We start from the raw sequence: 14,959 nt of genomic DNA, 5'->3' as shown, positions 1-14,959 counted from the left end.
ATACCACAGAATTGCTTAAGTGCCTAAACAAGTCTGTATTTGGAGTGAGAATGATGTCAGATGTAGGAGATATAAATATTAAAAAATTGCATACTTACCTTACTTTCATTTCATTATGTCATATAGGATCATATTGTGGGGCAACTCATCAAACCGAGCAAAAGTTTTGAAGGTGCAAAAGCGAGTGATAAGAAGCATTTGTGGTGTAAATTTAAGAACATCATGTAGAAACCTGTTCAAGGAAATTTGTATTCTAACCACTGCTTCTCAGTTTATTTATTCCTTAAGGAAATTTGTTGCAAGTAATACATATCTATTTCCAACCAATAGCTCAAACATAGTATCGATACTAGGAATAAGAATAATCTACATAAAGTCCTAAAATCACTTACCTTGGTCCAAAAAGGGGTCCAATATACAGGAACACGCACTGTCTTTTGATTTCTGTACCACGAGGTGCATCCAGCCAGTTGTCTACACTGATAAAAACATTGAAAGTTCGAGCTATTGATCACACTTTGTTTACATTACATCTATGGTACTTCTCCAATGTCACAATATTCTAAAATTTCTGCAGGATACATGTTAAGTGCAGAAAATGTGATGTTTATGATGACTGTTTTCCACACACATCCGTCTATACAGCGTGATTCTGAACTCTAATGTATGAGTCAGGGGAAGAGAGAGAGAACCTAATGTACCACTAGAAAAATATAATCGATAGCAGTTACTGCAAACGTTGGGACCTTGGTGGGGTTACATACAAAACGTTGTAAGGCTCAAATTACGTTATTTCGTCTATGCTGTTTGTCAAATGCCACAACATCGTACAGCTAAAATTTATGAGTAATGCAAGACAATGTAATGTTGACGTAGCAGTGGTATCTAAATACGTGAAGTGTTTTCTATCTGATAAAGTGTACTATCATCACAGTCTTATTTCTTTAACGGCAATTTAGCAGGGGAGCAAATATAATGCATCAGAAGAAAAAATACAATCCATGACAAGTATTACACAAACAGCTACTGCATTCGGTACTATGACTTGCTAAAACCCTGCAGTCATAAAAGAAGTACCACACGCACAACACAATTTTTAGGGAAGGAAAGAACGAAGGAAGAATGTGTTCGAGTTTGGAAGGGAATTAGGTATTTGATTACGACATATCACTTAACTACAAAACCACATGCATTGTTTATACACACACGCACAAGAGACGATGAAAAATGATGACAGTGAGAGATGTAACATCTCCACTGACAATGACAGGGCTGACACCTCCAAAATAAATAAAATTATTTATCATTTATGATATTATATGTGCGATTTCTCACACTTAATACCGCATCTAAATTATCTGTATTACTTATTCAGGTACTTGCAGCATGCGTATTGGCATTACTGACAAAAACCATAGGTTAAGCAGCACTTGTAAGTTACTCAAGTGTGTTATACCTACATCTGCTAGTACAAAAAAAAGGAAGATATTGTTTTTACAATAGTGATTTAATTTTTAGACTTCACAAAATTGTGTATTAACAATCGATTCTGTATGTACAAACTGTTTGATGATACTGAATTTATTACGACAAAACTGTAGCTAAAACAGGAGTCTGACACACTGTACGTGAGGAGGGAAAAAAAAAATGGTTCAAATGGCTCTGAGCACTATGGGACTTAACATCTGAGGTCATGAGTCTCCTAGAACTTAGAACTACTTAAACCTAACTAACCTAAGGACATCACACACATCCATGCCCGAGGCACGATTCGAACCTGCGACCGTAGCGGTCGCGCGGTTCCAGACTGAAGCGCCTAGAACCGCTGAGGAGAGGAAAAACGCATGTTTAGTGCATACAGCAGTGTGTCTGCAGGGAAAGAGTAGCACTCCCATCTCTATTGGAAACTAATCTTACACAGGTGACTGTTGTCAAAAGCTCTCAACAATTGCAATACTAATTGCGCTACTTGTTTATTCCGGTTGATATCTACTAATGATTTATTGAAAACTAGATGAGAAACCCGGCGTTGCCCGGGTATTTATTTGTAGGAAGACTGGATTTAACGTCCAGTCGACATCGAGATCATTACAGTATTTATTTGCAGCTGTGCTCTAATTTTCGTACATGTGCAACTTATCTTTTTTGCTTACAAAGCTTCTTTGTATACAATGTCTGAAGTAGTATGACTGGAGACAAGGACAAAGAGCTTATTTGCTTCACTAGCGCGGAAGTGATCCACTTAGAGATGGCTGTGCGAAAAGCAACTAACACTAAGATCCGCACCCGCAACACACACTGTCTGGCCTTGTGCTTTGTTTATGATCATGGCATTTCAGAAACTTACTGGGAATAGTACACATTTAAAGGGAAATTGCAAACTGCTAGGAATAAGCGGGATTCAGGGTGTAAATTTTCACTCGCCTGAACCACTTACCTTCAAAATTTCTGCTTCTCTGATGTTACATTGGAGAGAACTAACTTTAATCCTCTGTGAGTGAAGAGTTCCGAGGAGGGAGATAGTGCGTCACGCCTCGCCTGCAGAAGGAGTTTATAAAGAGCGAGTCAAAGCCTGATGTTTTCCAGTCGCGGCAAGACTCGCCTCATGATCTTCATTGGATCCTTGAGACTACATAGTCCTCAGTCTTTCAGCCATACTGGTGCAGTCAGAAAGATTCGACAGTTTTCTAGGCATTTTTTCGTAAATAAAACGAAATCAAAATGTAATGAGAAGCATCTAGCCACAAACCAAACTTAATAAATTTGTTTTTCCTAGCAATTATTATAAATAAAACCTATCGAAACAAGCAAATCAATGTCGTTAAGTTATTAATACACAAAGCGAAAATTAGTAAAACCATATAGCCTAGCCAAGTAAGTTTTCTGTTAGTTTGCATTCGTAAAGATAAGGTCGTGGCACTTAATACTGCTACTGATGTAAACTTCTGCAAATACTTTCGTCACTGAGTAAAAAAACTAATAACGCCATCTATTAGTTCACTGGTGTACTATGCCGCGATGATGAAACGTTTTCACTACTAAACTGAACAGACATGTTTAGAGAAAACTTAAGATAACTTTTCCGCCATGTTCCGATTTTGATGAAATAAGGCCTGTCTGTTGCGCCAACCTACGCTTAAGTGATCTGTGAGAAACCCATGTAAATTCGTCCAGTAGCTTTCGAGATTAGCGTATTCAAACAAACACACAGATATTACGAGTTTAGGTGAAAATTAAATTACGATATCTTTTTCTCCGTGATCCGGTTTTGATGAAATAAAACCTATACGTTACCCCAAGATTTTTTCAAGTTACCAGTGAAAACACCATGAAAATTGGCCATGTAGTCTTCGAGATTAGTCTGTTCAAACAGACAGACACGACAGTTTTACAGTTTTATTATTAGTATAGATCGTCTTCCAATCGCGAACTCTTCCTCTTCTTCTTCTTTACATCTCTCATTGTAATCATTATCTAATCATTATCATTTCCCTCCTTGTAATCACCATCATCGTCTTATTCTTCTCTAAGTTCTGCCTTTATAAATACAATGTTTTCAGTGTCTTCGCCTTTCGTCTTTTGGAATATTTGTCCCAGTCTCTGAGAGGCAGGGTTCATTGGAAGTGAAGTATGGGCTTCTTGAAGCACATATTCATCTCTTCTGCCAAAATTTGACGCGATTTTTGATATCCAGTACTGGGCACGGATGGATTATGATCTAAAATGTAGAATAATATCTCTGTTAAGTGGCAATAAGAAACTATAATGATAAACATTGTTATTTTATATTTTTGCTCAATGAGTCGGATGGGAAATTGTTTCTTTAAACATACTGTAACGTCAGGTGTGTTAATATGGTGTGCACATTTCCTTCCTAATCTCGAGTCTGATTCATTTCCACTGCTTAATATGATTCGCAGTGTGCTATGAGGTATTTTAAAATTTTCAGCAGTATTTCTATTCGATAACCCTTCAGCAACAGCGTGTTTTGCCATTTTCAAATCTGCTGCAATCCAGTTAATTTGTCTGTCTCATTTCTACACGAGGGGGTTCCAGAAAAAAACTTATTTATTCACGTTTTAAGCACAAATCTTCAATCCCTTACAAAGTGCTCCCCGCTTGCACTAGTACACTTGTCTAATATTTTATTACCATTTTTCAAAACACTGTTTAAATTCGTCTTTAGTGATGCTTGACAGTGTCTTCGTCTTATTTTTTTTCCACCCTAGCAACATCAGCAAACCGCTTTCCTTTCATGTCTCCTTTCGTTCTAGGAAACAAAAAAAAAATCGCGCAGGGCGAGGTCGGACGAGTATGGGGTGTGAGGAACGGAGGTCATACAATTTCTGGTCAGAAATTGACGTACAGACAGAGCTGTGTGAGCAGGGGCATTGTCATGATGGAAAAACCAGTCACATGACTGTCACACATCAGGCCGCTTTCGCCGCACACTGATGCTCAATTTTTTCAAACTTCCAAGTATAAAACATGGTTAACTGTCTGCCCCCGGTGAACAATTCTGAATGGGCGACTCTTCTCACATCGAAAAACCAACTCTACTTTGTTTTAATGTTCGATTTCACCTGACGAACTTTCTTGGGACGAGGTGAATTTGAAGTCTTCCAGTGTCTTGGGTGCTGCTTGGATTGAGTATCGTAAGAATAGCACAAAGGGTAGTAAGTAACCTTTGATAATATTCGAAAAAAGTTTGGATCATTTCGGGACTCTTCTTTCAAATCACAGCATGCTTCCATGTGACCTTGTTTTTGTTCAGCAGTCTGCAGTCGTGGGACGAATTTGGCAGCCACCTCCTCATTCCCAAATCTTCTGTCATAATTCGCTGCAATGAACTCCATGTCACTCTCGGCAGCTCCACAATTTCCGTTGTCGATCTTCGTCCATGATTTCAACTTTTTCATGTGTTTGGGCCATGGAAGGACGACCAGAACGAGGTTTGTCAACAACGGACATTTCAGAATTTTTGAAACGGGAAAACCATTCAAACACTTGAACTTTCACTCTAGCATCGTCCTTGTACACCGTTTTTAACATTTCAAGAGTTTCTGTTCCACTTTTTCACCACCTCACGCTATTGTGGAAAATCAGTCACTGCGAAAACGCAATCACACAAAACACGTGACTGTAACCTATGCCGAAAGTAGTCCTGGCCTTCTTTAGCGAGGGCATTCGATTTACTGACTCTGGAATGTTCGCGCTATGCGCTCCTAGCGTTAAAACGCGGTACTACAAATGCTCTGCCCACCAAAAAACTATTGTATTCTACCAACCTCAGACTTGAAGAAAACTGATCCTTTAAAGACAATGACGAACATTTTATACGGTGCTCACCATTCTCCTTTGTGTGGCCACCATTCCCCCACTATGCCCTACTAGGTGGCCCCGTTACCCTAGATGGCGACCATTTCCTTTTGGTTGGCTACCCTCCCCCAAGGTGGTGGCCACCATTTCCATGGGTGGCCACCATTTCCATGGGTGGCCACCAGTCCCCCTTTGTGTGGCTGCCACTGGTTGGTTGGTTGGTTGTTTCGGGGAAGGAGACCAGACAGCGAGGTCATGGGTCTCATCGGATTAGGGAAGGACGGGGAAGGAAGTCGGCCGTGCCCTTTGAAAGGAACCATCCCGGCATTTGCCTGGAGCGATTTAGGGAAATCACGGAAAACCTAAATCAGGATGGCCGGACGTGGTATTGAACCGTCGTCCTCCCGATTGCGAGTCCAGTGTCTAACCACTGCGCCACCTCGCTCGGTGTGGCTGCCACTCCCCTGCATACTAATGAGTAGGTTAGTTTACAGGTTGACCGCTATTACTCTATATACGAGGGCTATCCACAAAGTACATTACGTTTTGGAATTAAAAATAAATAAAGTATTGGAAATTTTTTTTATTATATACAGATGAAAGCCACACTTCAATACTACTTTTCTACATAGTTGTCATTTAAATTAAGGCTCTTATCGTAGCGATGGACGAGCTTGGAAGCTCCTTCGTCATAAAATTCGGCCGCCTGCGCCTTCAACCACGTGGTTAATCAGTAACCCGGTAGAAATACGATTTTTGTGGATTTCCTGGAAGGAGGCACTACAATAAACTCTCAAAGGTATTGCCAAACTCTGCACAACCTCAGAAGAGCAATACAAAACAAGCGCAGGGGAAAGTTGGGCTCAAAGATCTTGCTGATTCACGACAACGCCCGGGCCCACACGGCAAATGCCACTCGTGAAGTTCTCGAATCTTTTAAGTGGGAGTTGTTTCCTCATCCGCCGTACAGTTCCGACCTGGCACCGAGCGACTTCCACTTATTCCCAGCAATGAAGAAGTGGTTGGCTATGCAGCGTTTTGATGACGACGCACAGCTTCAAGAAGTAACCACGTGGTTGAAGGCGCAGGCGGCCGAATTTTACGACGAAGGAATTTCCAAGCTTGTCCATCGCTACGATAAGTGCCTTAATTTAAATGGCAACTATGTAGAAAAGTAGTATTGAAGTGTGGCTTTCATCTGTATATAATAAAAAATTTCCAATACTTTATTTATTTTTAATTCCAAAACGTAATGTACTTTGTGGATAGCCCTCGTATTTAAAATCGTTGATAAACAACTATGTGATACGAAATGGTACTTACTTTAACGCTGTGGAATCAATAACACGAGGCAACTGGTTGTGAACTGTTCTAACGCTGTTACCGACTTGACGTCCAAACAACTAACATGATGAAGCGATACTACACCTCTTAAATACAGAAGATCGCTGCGCTCACCATCGTAAATGGCAGCTATAGTGTACAGTGGCTACATTTCTGCAAAGTCTTTCTGCATAATCACAGAAGCTACATCCAGCTTCTTGTAGCCCTGTTACACGACATCGTTCAAACTCGGCGAGTTGATTACAATGGTGACTTTTTCGCCTTAAAGGCATTTTTGACTAACGTCAGCTCATCATGCCCAGTCTCAAAGGTCACTAACGCTTACGACCGTTACAGCGTGTATATAAAGCAAATTTGATTTGCATCATCATAGCAGCGCCACTCTTATGCGACAGGCTAGAAGTCAGAATAGACATAATTTTCACATGTAGAAACGCGCCTGCCAACTTTCGTTTATGTCGCACAACTCGACCTTGGTGTTTCGATTTTTTTCCCATTAGTGTATGAGGCGAGACTATTGTCTTTCAGTTATTCTTCATTAGCTATTAAGCTGCTTCCAGACAAACTCAATGAAGCTGACTTCCGTTTATGTTGGTGGCCAAGATCAAACCGTGTGTTTCCATTGTTGTGAAGGGTTGAAACGTTGAGAGGAATCGGACGATCCATGGATTGAACGAGCTCAGTCGTTTCCTAAGTGATTGCGTGCATTTCTTGTTAAGTGTAAAGATTTTGTAGGGACTGAATGTCAGAATAAAGACATGTTAATTACAATGAAAGATGCATTGAACTTCCTGCAAATCCTCAAGAAGCTGTAACAGCTGATAACCCGAAAGCAGCAAGTCCTTCGTCATCTGAACAACAGGTGACTGCAAGGGCATTTCACAGTACCCGCCTGGGTAAAATTTGATTGCAGGAAGAGATGGAAGTGCTACTCTTGCCACGGACAGACCGCTGTTTGCGTTTAAGTGGACACCTATCCTTTTCCTCGTGTACAGAATGGCAGAATCTTGTTTTAGGTACGGTAAGAGCATATTTTTCGAATTGAATTTAGTATCAATGAACAGTTTTGACATATAAAATCGACTGTTAAACTTTTTTAAAATCCCTTAATTCTGAAAAAAAATCACTATTGTTAAAATAGAGTTGTTCTTTTTATGTACTGGCAGACTTAGATATAACATCACTTATGTATGTATTACGAGTGCTGCTTAGCCTAATAGTTTTTATCAGTATTGCCAACATGCATCGTATAACTATTTTAGTAAGTAATATAGACAGTTATAATGTAGTGAAAATTATGAGAGAGGACATATAGAGTGCCATAAGTGATAAATAATTTCATTTACTTTGGTGATACCAGATCAGTCATTGTCTTTAGAAATTTTGCATCTCTCACTGTTACCACCTTAAACTGTCTCTCATGATGTGTGTATAAACAATGCATCAGTGCATGTCGTTCTGCAATTAAGTAATACGGCGTAATAAAACAACTTTTCCTTCCTAAAATCGAATACATTCTTCCTTCCTTCTTTCACTAAAAATCATGTTGTGCGTGTCGTGCTACTTCTAACAGTTTTTAGCGAGCCATACTTCCGAATGCAGGAGTAGTTTGTGTAATAAGTGCCATCGACTGCACTTCTTCTTGTGATGCAGTTTCCTTCTACTATTCTAAATTTATGATGAAAAGAGCGTTAGGTGATGACAGCACACGTTGTCAGCTGGAATACACTTTATGCACTTAGATAGTGTTACAATGTAAACATTACATTTTCCTGCAGTACTGACCAATTTCAGAATATTGTGGCGTTTGACAAGCATCAGAGATGAGATAAAGTAATTAATTTGAGCCCTACAACGTTTTGTGCTTAACCTCAACTAGGTCCCAACATTTACAACAAATTGCTATCGATCATATTTTTCTAGTGATACATTATCTTCACTTTCCCCTCCCTGTGATGCATGCGTTAGAGTTCTCCATTGTGATTTATAGGCGGATGTGTGTGGGAAACAACTTGATGCGAACATAGTGATAATCAACATAAATATTACACTTTTTGTATAAAAAATGCTGATATTTTAGAATGTTGCGACATTTGACAAGTATCATAGATATGGGAAACAATTAATTTAAGGGTTCTTCTGTGATGTAAACCAAGTGTGCTCCATAGGTCGAACTTGGAACGCTTTTACCAGTGTTGTTACCTGTTGGTGACAAGGAGAGCAACTCATGGTACAGTGATCGAACATTTGACGCTTTTTAACAGTGGAACCATCTATTGGTAACATTAAGTAGCTGGGATACAAAACAGCAGTTGATTTTGTTTCGCATTTGCAGGATTTACAAGATGGTATTTAAGATAAAATTCATTTTTTGCAACTGCGTATTCCTAATTCCTAATTCATTATTTATATTTTATAAGCATATGTTGATCTTTTAAATTATTTACGGATAATGTTTTATATACTCATTTCTATATTCCGTAGGGAATGCTATAAAGCATCAAATGAAATTTACCGATTTGAGTGTGAGTTAGTGCGTTAACGCTTTCTTGGAAGTCAGAAATGAAAACATAGTTCGTCAGTTTTTATGCAGTTCAGTTAATATGACATATTTTTGAAAATTATTTCAGATAACAATAATAGTAGACTCTGACTGGAGGAAAGGAAGGTATGTGACATATTTTTTTATATGTAATTCAGGATACTCTTCAGCACAGCTCATATGGGACCACTTTTTTATGGACTTCCATTTTTAATACTAGGCTCTGATTGGAGGAGAGAGGAGACAGAGGTGTGGGATGTTTTTTTGATAAATAATTCAGATATTTCAGACAGAGCTATACTGTAATTGGCTTTATCATTTTAATACTAGCCTCTGATTGGAGAAGAGGAGACGGAGCTGGAATACTATGCTGTTTTTGTGCACCTTTTTAAGTAAATAAAGCATATCTTTGACTTTTAAGTTGACGTTACATAATCTTTTCCTCCATATCCGACACCATTTTCCAATTCCACAATCTGATTGGTTGTAAAGAGGAGGAGAGTAAGGTATAAAGCACTGTTGGTCTGTTTCCATCTTCTTGGATATTTTTGTTAGCCGGCCAGAGTGGCCGAGCGGTTCTAGGCGCTTCAGTCTGGAACCGTGCGACCGCTCGGGCATGGATGTGTGACTTGTCCTTAGGTTAGCTAGGTTTAAGTAGTTCTAAATTCTAGGGGAGTGATGACCACTGCAGTTAAGTCCCATAGTACTCAGAGCCATTTGAACCATTTGATATTTTTGTTGACTGGATATAAGAGGGCTGGAGGGAAGGGGCATACTTGATGCGTATGTCAGAAATAGTGTAATTTGACACCATTCTAACCATCAGTTTTATATCACACTCTCGCTCCTTGGGGTTTCAGATTTAACACTAACACAACTGACTATTTCCACCATATTGGACTTTTAAAAATGCGTTGTAATAGGCTGGGGATGACGAGTAGTGAAGTGGGAGAGTGTTTTAAATTCCCCACTAAGAAAATAGGGTTAGTTCTACTGTCCTGGAATTTTTAATGCAGCCCTATTCTCTAGGCTCTAGATAAGGTGGGGGATGGGGCATGACTCGATGTGCATGTCGGAAATAATGTAATCTGATGCCATTTTTACGCGTCACTTTAATACATTCTGACTGGTTGGACACAGAGAGAAAGGGGTAGGCTATGAAGCAGAGTTAAACATTTCCTATAACTTGAATTTTTAACACTGTGCTATGATTGGCTGGAAATGGGGGCGGGATGGGGAAAAAATGTGTGTGAAATCTTATGGGACTTAACTGCTAAGGTCATCAGTCCCTAAGTTTACACACTACTTAACCTAAATTATCCTAAGGACAAACACACACACTCATGCCCGAGGGAGGACTCGAACCTCCGCCAGGATCAGCTGCACAGTCCATGATTGCAGCGCGCCAGACCGCTCGGCTAATCCCGCGAGGAGATGGGGAAAGGGACGTTTTAGCTTTCCATTACCATAATTGAGCTATTTCTGTCATCTTGGATTTTGCATTTTTAAGCCTGCGTTATGATTTGGTGGACATAAGGAGTGCTGCAGCGTGATTGGTTGGAGATAGGAGGAGAAAGACATGGTTTTTAATTTGTCACTAACACAATTGGGCTTTTCCGGCTATCTTGGATGTTTCGTTGGTTGTTCCGTTTTAATACTCTACTATGACTGGCTGCAGATAATAAGAGGGGAGAGGAGGTAGGAGGGGAGTGGCTTACTACTGATAAGGGTAATATCCCCAGTAAGAGCGATGACGTCACTGATAAGAGTGATGATGTCACCCATGATGCAGACGTAGATGACGAAAAATGGTCCAGATCATACATACTAAATAGCATAAATTTTTATTTTTGGAACATTGACAACTGTTCTGCAACAAGTTCATGGCAAACAAGTTCACCAAAGTTGTAAAATTCCATATTGATCGAAGTCTTGTATGACAGAAGTCGCTATACACTACCACGGTTTTGGAGTCTCAGCCCCATAGTCAGGTATACCTGAAATCTAGCATACATAGTAATCCTACTCAGACTGTCTGGATGCGAAAGGTTGCCCTACACCGTTTTATGTGGATGTTCATTTCATTATTTCCTATTCCTGCAAGTTATGGCTCTGTAGGAATGATTATTAGTTTCATTTTACATGTACACTGAAAATCTTCTTTATCTGTGTAGGTCATCCATCTCGAGATGTTATATGTCTTTCTTCACGTTTTTGTCAGTGTAGACTTTGCAGAAAGTTTGTGATATTATTAATGTTCTTTGTAACCTAGTGAATCCAACTTGATGTAGATCCCCTGTAAGCGGTCTCTGTTTTAGAGAAATTTCAGTTTTTCGTTATACTACCACTGAATAGAAACTGCCCTTTTCTGTGTCTACAGTTGAGACTATTTGATCGTAACTTGTAACAGTCACGATGAAGAAACATGTACGATATGTTTTCTACTGGGTCATTATTGACTCCTCTTTGTCACTGTTCGTATAAAAGAGTTTAAAGCGGCATCGTATAATATTTACGGAAAAATGCGCTCGGTTATCGGTGGAACCCAACTTCTGGATTTTTATTAAGTTCTCTTTCTTTATTGTATTAATTTTTATTGCCTGCAGCTACAACAAGATCGTTACTATTTTTAGATGTTATATGAAGTTATCGCTCTCTTTATTAACAGATTTAATCCATTTATGGTGCACTACATACATTGTACATGTTACCTGTGGTTAGGTTATTAGGGAAACTATTTTAAGATAATAAAACACATTCAAAATTAAATACGAGATGTGTTCAAAACGCATTGAACTGTATTCTTTCCCTCATAACTCAACGAAGCGTGGGAGACTTACTTCAATGGAGGTACGCTGGGAAACATTCATGTGGAATCGTGAATTTTTTTCCCGCCAGGAGAAAGTGGCAGTCGCTGGCAATCGTTCTACATGTGAGGACGTGTAGCGAGCGCTCTTCGTATTCCAGTAAGTTGTAAAACGATGAAACAAATTGTGGAGTGATATTCAAGAGGAAACCATTCGCAAGACTCAACAGCCCTTCGGGGACGATGCCATGAGCAACTCACGGATAAAACTGGCCACAAAAAATGGTTCAAATGGCTCTGAGTACTATGGGACTTAACTGCTAAGGTCATCAGTCCCCTTGAACTTAGAACTACTTAAACCTAACTAACCTAAGGACATCACACACATCCATGCCCGAGGCAGGATTTGAACCTACGACCGTAGCGGTCGCGCGGTTCCAGACTGTAGCGCCTAGAACCGCTCGGCCACACAGGCCGGCAAAAATGGCCACACATCAGTGGACAGCGAACCGCGTTCAGTCGAACCCATAACAATCCAACATGACACTGTCCACGTCTAGATATAGATCTACAGCTACATCTACGTACATACTCCGCAGTGGTTAGCACACTGGACTCGCATTCGGGAGGACGACGGTTCAATCCCGTCTCCGGCCATCCTGATTTAGGTTTTCCGTGATTTCCCTAAATCGTTTCAGGCGAATTCCGAGACGGTTCCTTTGAAAGGGCACGGCCGATTTCCTTCCCAATCCTTCCCTAACCCGAGCTTGCGCTCCGTCTGTAATGACCTCGTTGTCGACGGACGTTAAACACTAACCACCACCACCACCACGTACATACTCCGCAAGCCACCGTATGGTGCATGTCTGAGGATATCCTGCACCACAACTAGTCATTGCCTTTCCTGTTCCACTCGGAAACGGAGCGAGGGCAACGTCCGTCCGTGTGCCTCCGCACGAGCCCTAATATCCCTATTCTTATATTCATGGATAATGGAATGTAGACGAATTAAATCGGGTGATGCTGAGGTAATTAGATTAGGAAATAAGACGTTTAAAATAGTAAACGAGTTTTGCTATTTGGGGAGCAAAACAACTGATGATGGTCGAAGTAGAGAGGATATAAAATGTAGACTGGCAATGGCAAGGAAAGCGTTTCTGAAGAAGAGAAATTTGTTAACATCGAGTATAGATTTAAGTATCAGGAAGTCGTTTCTGAAAGTATTTGTATGGAGTGTTGCCATGTATGGAAGTGAAACGTGGACGATAAATAGTTTAGACAAGAAGAGAATAGAAGCTTTCGAAATGTGGTGCTACAGAAGAATGTTGAAGATTAGATGGGTAGATCACACAACTAATGAGGAGGTACTGAATAGAATTGGGGAAAACAGCCATTTGTGGCACAACTTGACTAGAAGAAGGGATCGCTTGGTAGGACGTATTCTGAGGCATCAAGGGATCACCAATTTAGTATTGGAGGGCAGCGTGGAGGGTAAAAATCGTAGAGGGAGACCAAGAGATGAAAACACTAAGCAGGTTCAGAAGTATGTAGGTTGCAGTAGGTACTGGGAGATGAAGAAGCTTGCACAGGATAGAATAGCACGGAGATCTGCTTCAAACCAGTCTGTGGACTGAAGACCACAATAACAACATATTCGTGGTTCTTACGCGAACATCGTATCACAATACAAGAACTTGATAATGAGACAGTGATAAGTACTGGAAAGCAAAAATTGGCATTTGCATCATGATAATGCACCCGCCTATAATCTATTTGCTTCAATATGGCTGATTTTGTCCTCTATATTTATGGCTTCAAATGGCTCTGAGCACTATGGGACTTAACTTCTGAGGTCATCAGTCCCCTAGAACTTGGAACTATTTAAACCTAACTAACCTAAGGACATCACACACATCCATGCCCGAGGCGGGTTTTGAACCTGCGACAGTAGCGGTCGCGCGGCTCCAGGCTGTAGCACCTAGAACCGCTCGGTCTCTGCGGCCGGCACTCTATATTTATGCATGAGATTTTAAGTTTTATTAGAAATGTTGCAAAAATGTGTTTCGTTATAATTTTGTAAATTTGCTGCTTAACAATAGCAGATTTCTCTGTTAACAACACAATACTCTGAACCACTTTAAGAACATAAATTTCACGTACAGTTAAAAATGAAAATATACAAACGTTAAAAGGAACGACACTTCTGTACAGAGTAAGAAGTTATGAGTTTCCCATGTATCAGTTCAGAATTTCTCTAATTACGTATTTTATAGGTAGTTTTATCTCCTTTCTTAAGAGTGAATTTTAATGTTTGATCTTGTTTCTAGTTGGTGATATGAGGAAATTAAGAGTGAATTTTAATGTTTGATCTTGTTTCTAGTTGGTGATATGAGGAAAGCATGCGAGGCAGTTGCTACCTATCTGCTCTTCAGTCCCGCAGACGAGACTATGTTGCAAAATAAGAAATATTATCTCAGTTTGCCGAAAGTGGAAAAAGATTTTTTTAAACCACGGGAGGTAAGTTTTAAATAATATATCTATAGAATAATTTCCCACAAAAGAATTCAAATCTGTGCGATCCTCAAAAACTTTAAAATGTAGATTTTCAGGTTTCAAAAAATTTATTGTGATATATTTGCAATGCCGGTTGGGTGTAGGATGAATCATTTCACATACTGATGCACACTGTTAAGTCAAAACATTACGACCATAGCCTATTGGTGGTGTTGTGGGCACGTGACGCGTAACAGAAGTAACACGGACGAGGGATCACCCTAGCGATGATATGGGCTGCAAATGGGGAAATCCGTTGAGATATTCGACGTTGACAAAGGATAGCTTATTATAGCGCACAGCCTGTGAACGAGTAACTCGAAAACGGCGAAGATGGTCGAATGTTCACGTGCTGCTGCTGTGAGCATAAACGGAAAGGGTTAGGAAGATGATGA

The 14,959-nt window shown here is 40.0% G+C and overlaps 1 protein-coding gene across 1 annotated transcript in view; it reads left to right on the top strand.

The window, feature by feature from the left end:
• Nucleotides 1-14,959, top strand: part of LOC126469814 (prolyl 3-hydroxylase 1-like) — a 457,757-nt gene that overhangs the window by 326,512 nt on the left and 116,286 nt on the right. Inside the window, exon 5 of the mRNA XM_050097093.1 lies at nucleotides 14,392-14,528. Within this exon, the coding sequence (XP_049953050.1) occupies nucleotides 14,392-14,528 (137 nt within the window). The remainder of the gene's footprint in view (nucleotides 1-14,391; nucleotides 14,529-14,959) is intronic.

This window comes from Schistocerca serialis, chromosome 3 (assembly GCF_023864345.2).
Source record: "Schistocerca serialis cubense isolate TAMUIC-IGC-003099 chromosome 3, iqSchSeri2.2, whole genome shotgun sequence".
Lineage (NCBI taxonomy): Eukaryota > Metazoa > Arthropoda > Insecta > Orthoptera > Acrididae > Schistocerca > Schistocerca serialis.
Note: the sequence above shows the minus strand (reverse complement) of the source record. Positions and strands in the feature narration are given on the sequence as shown.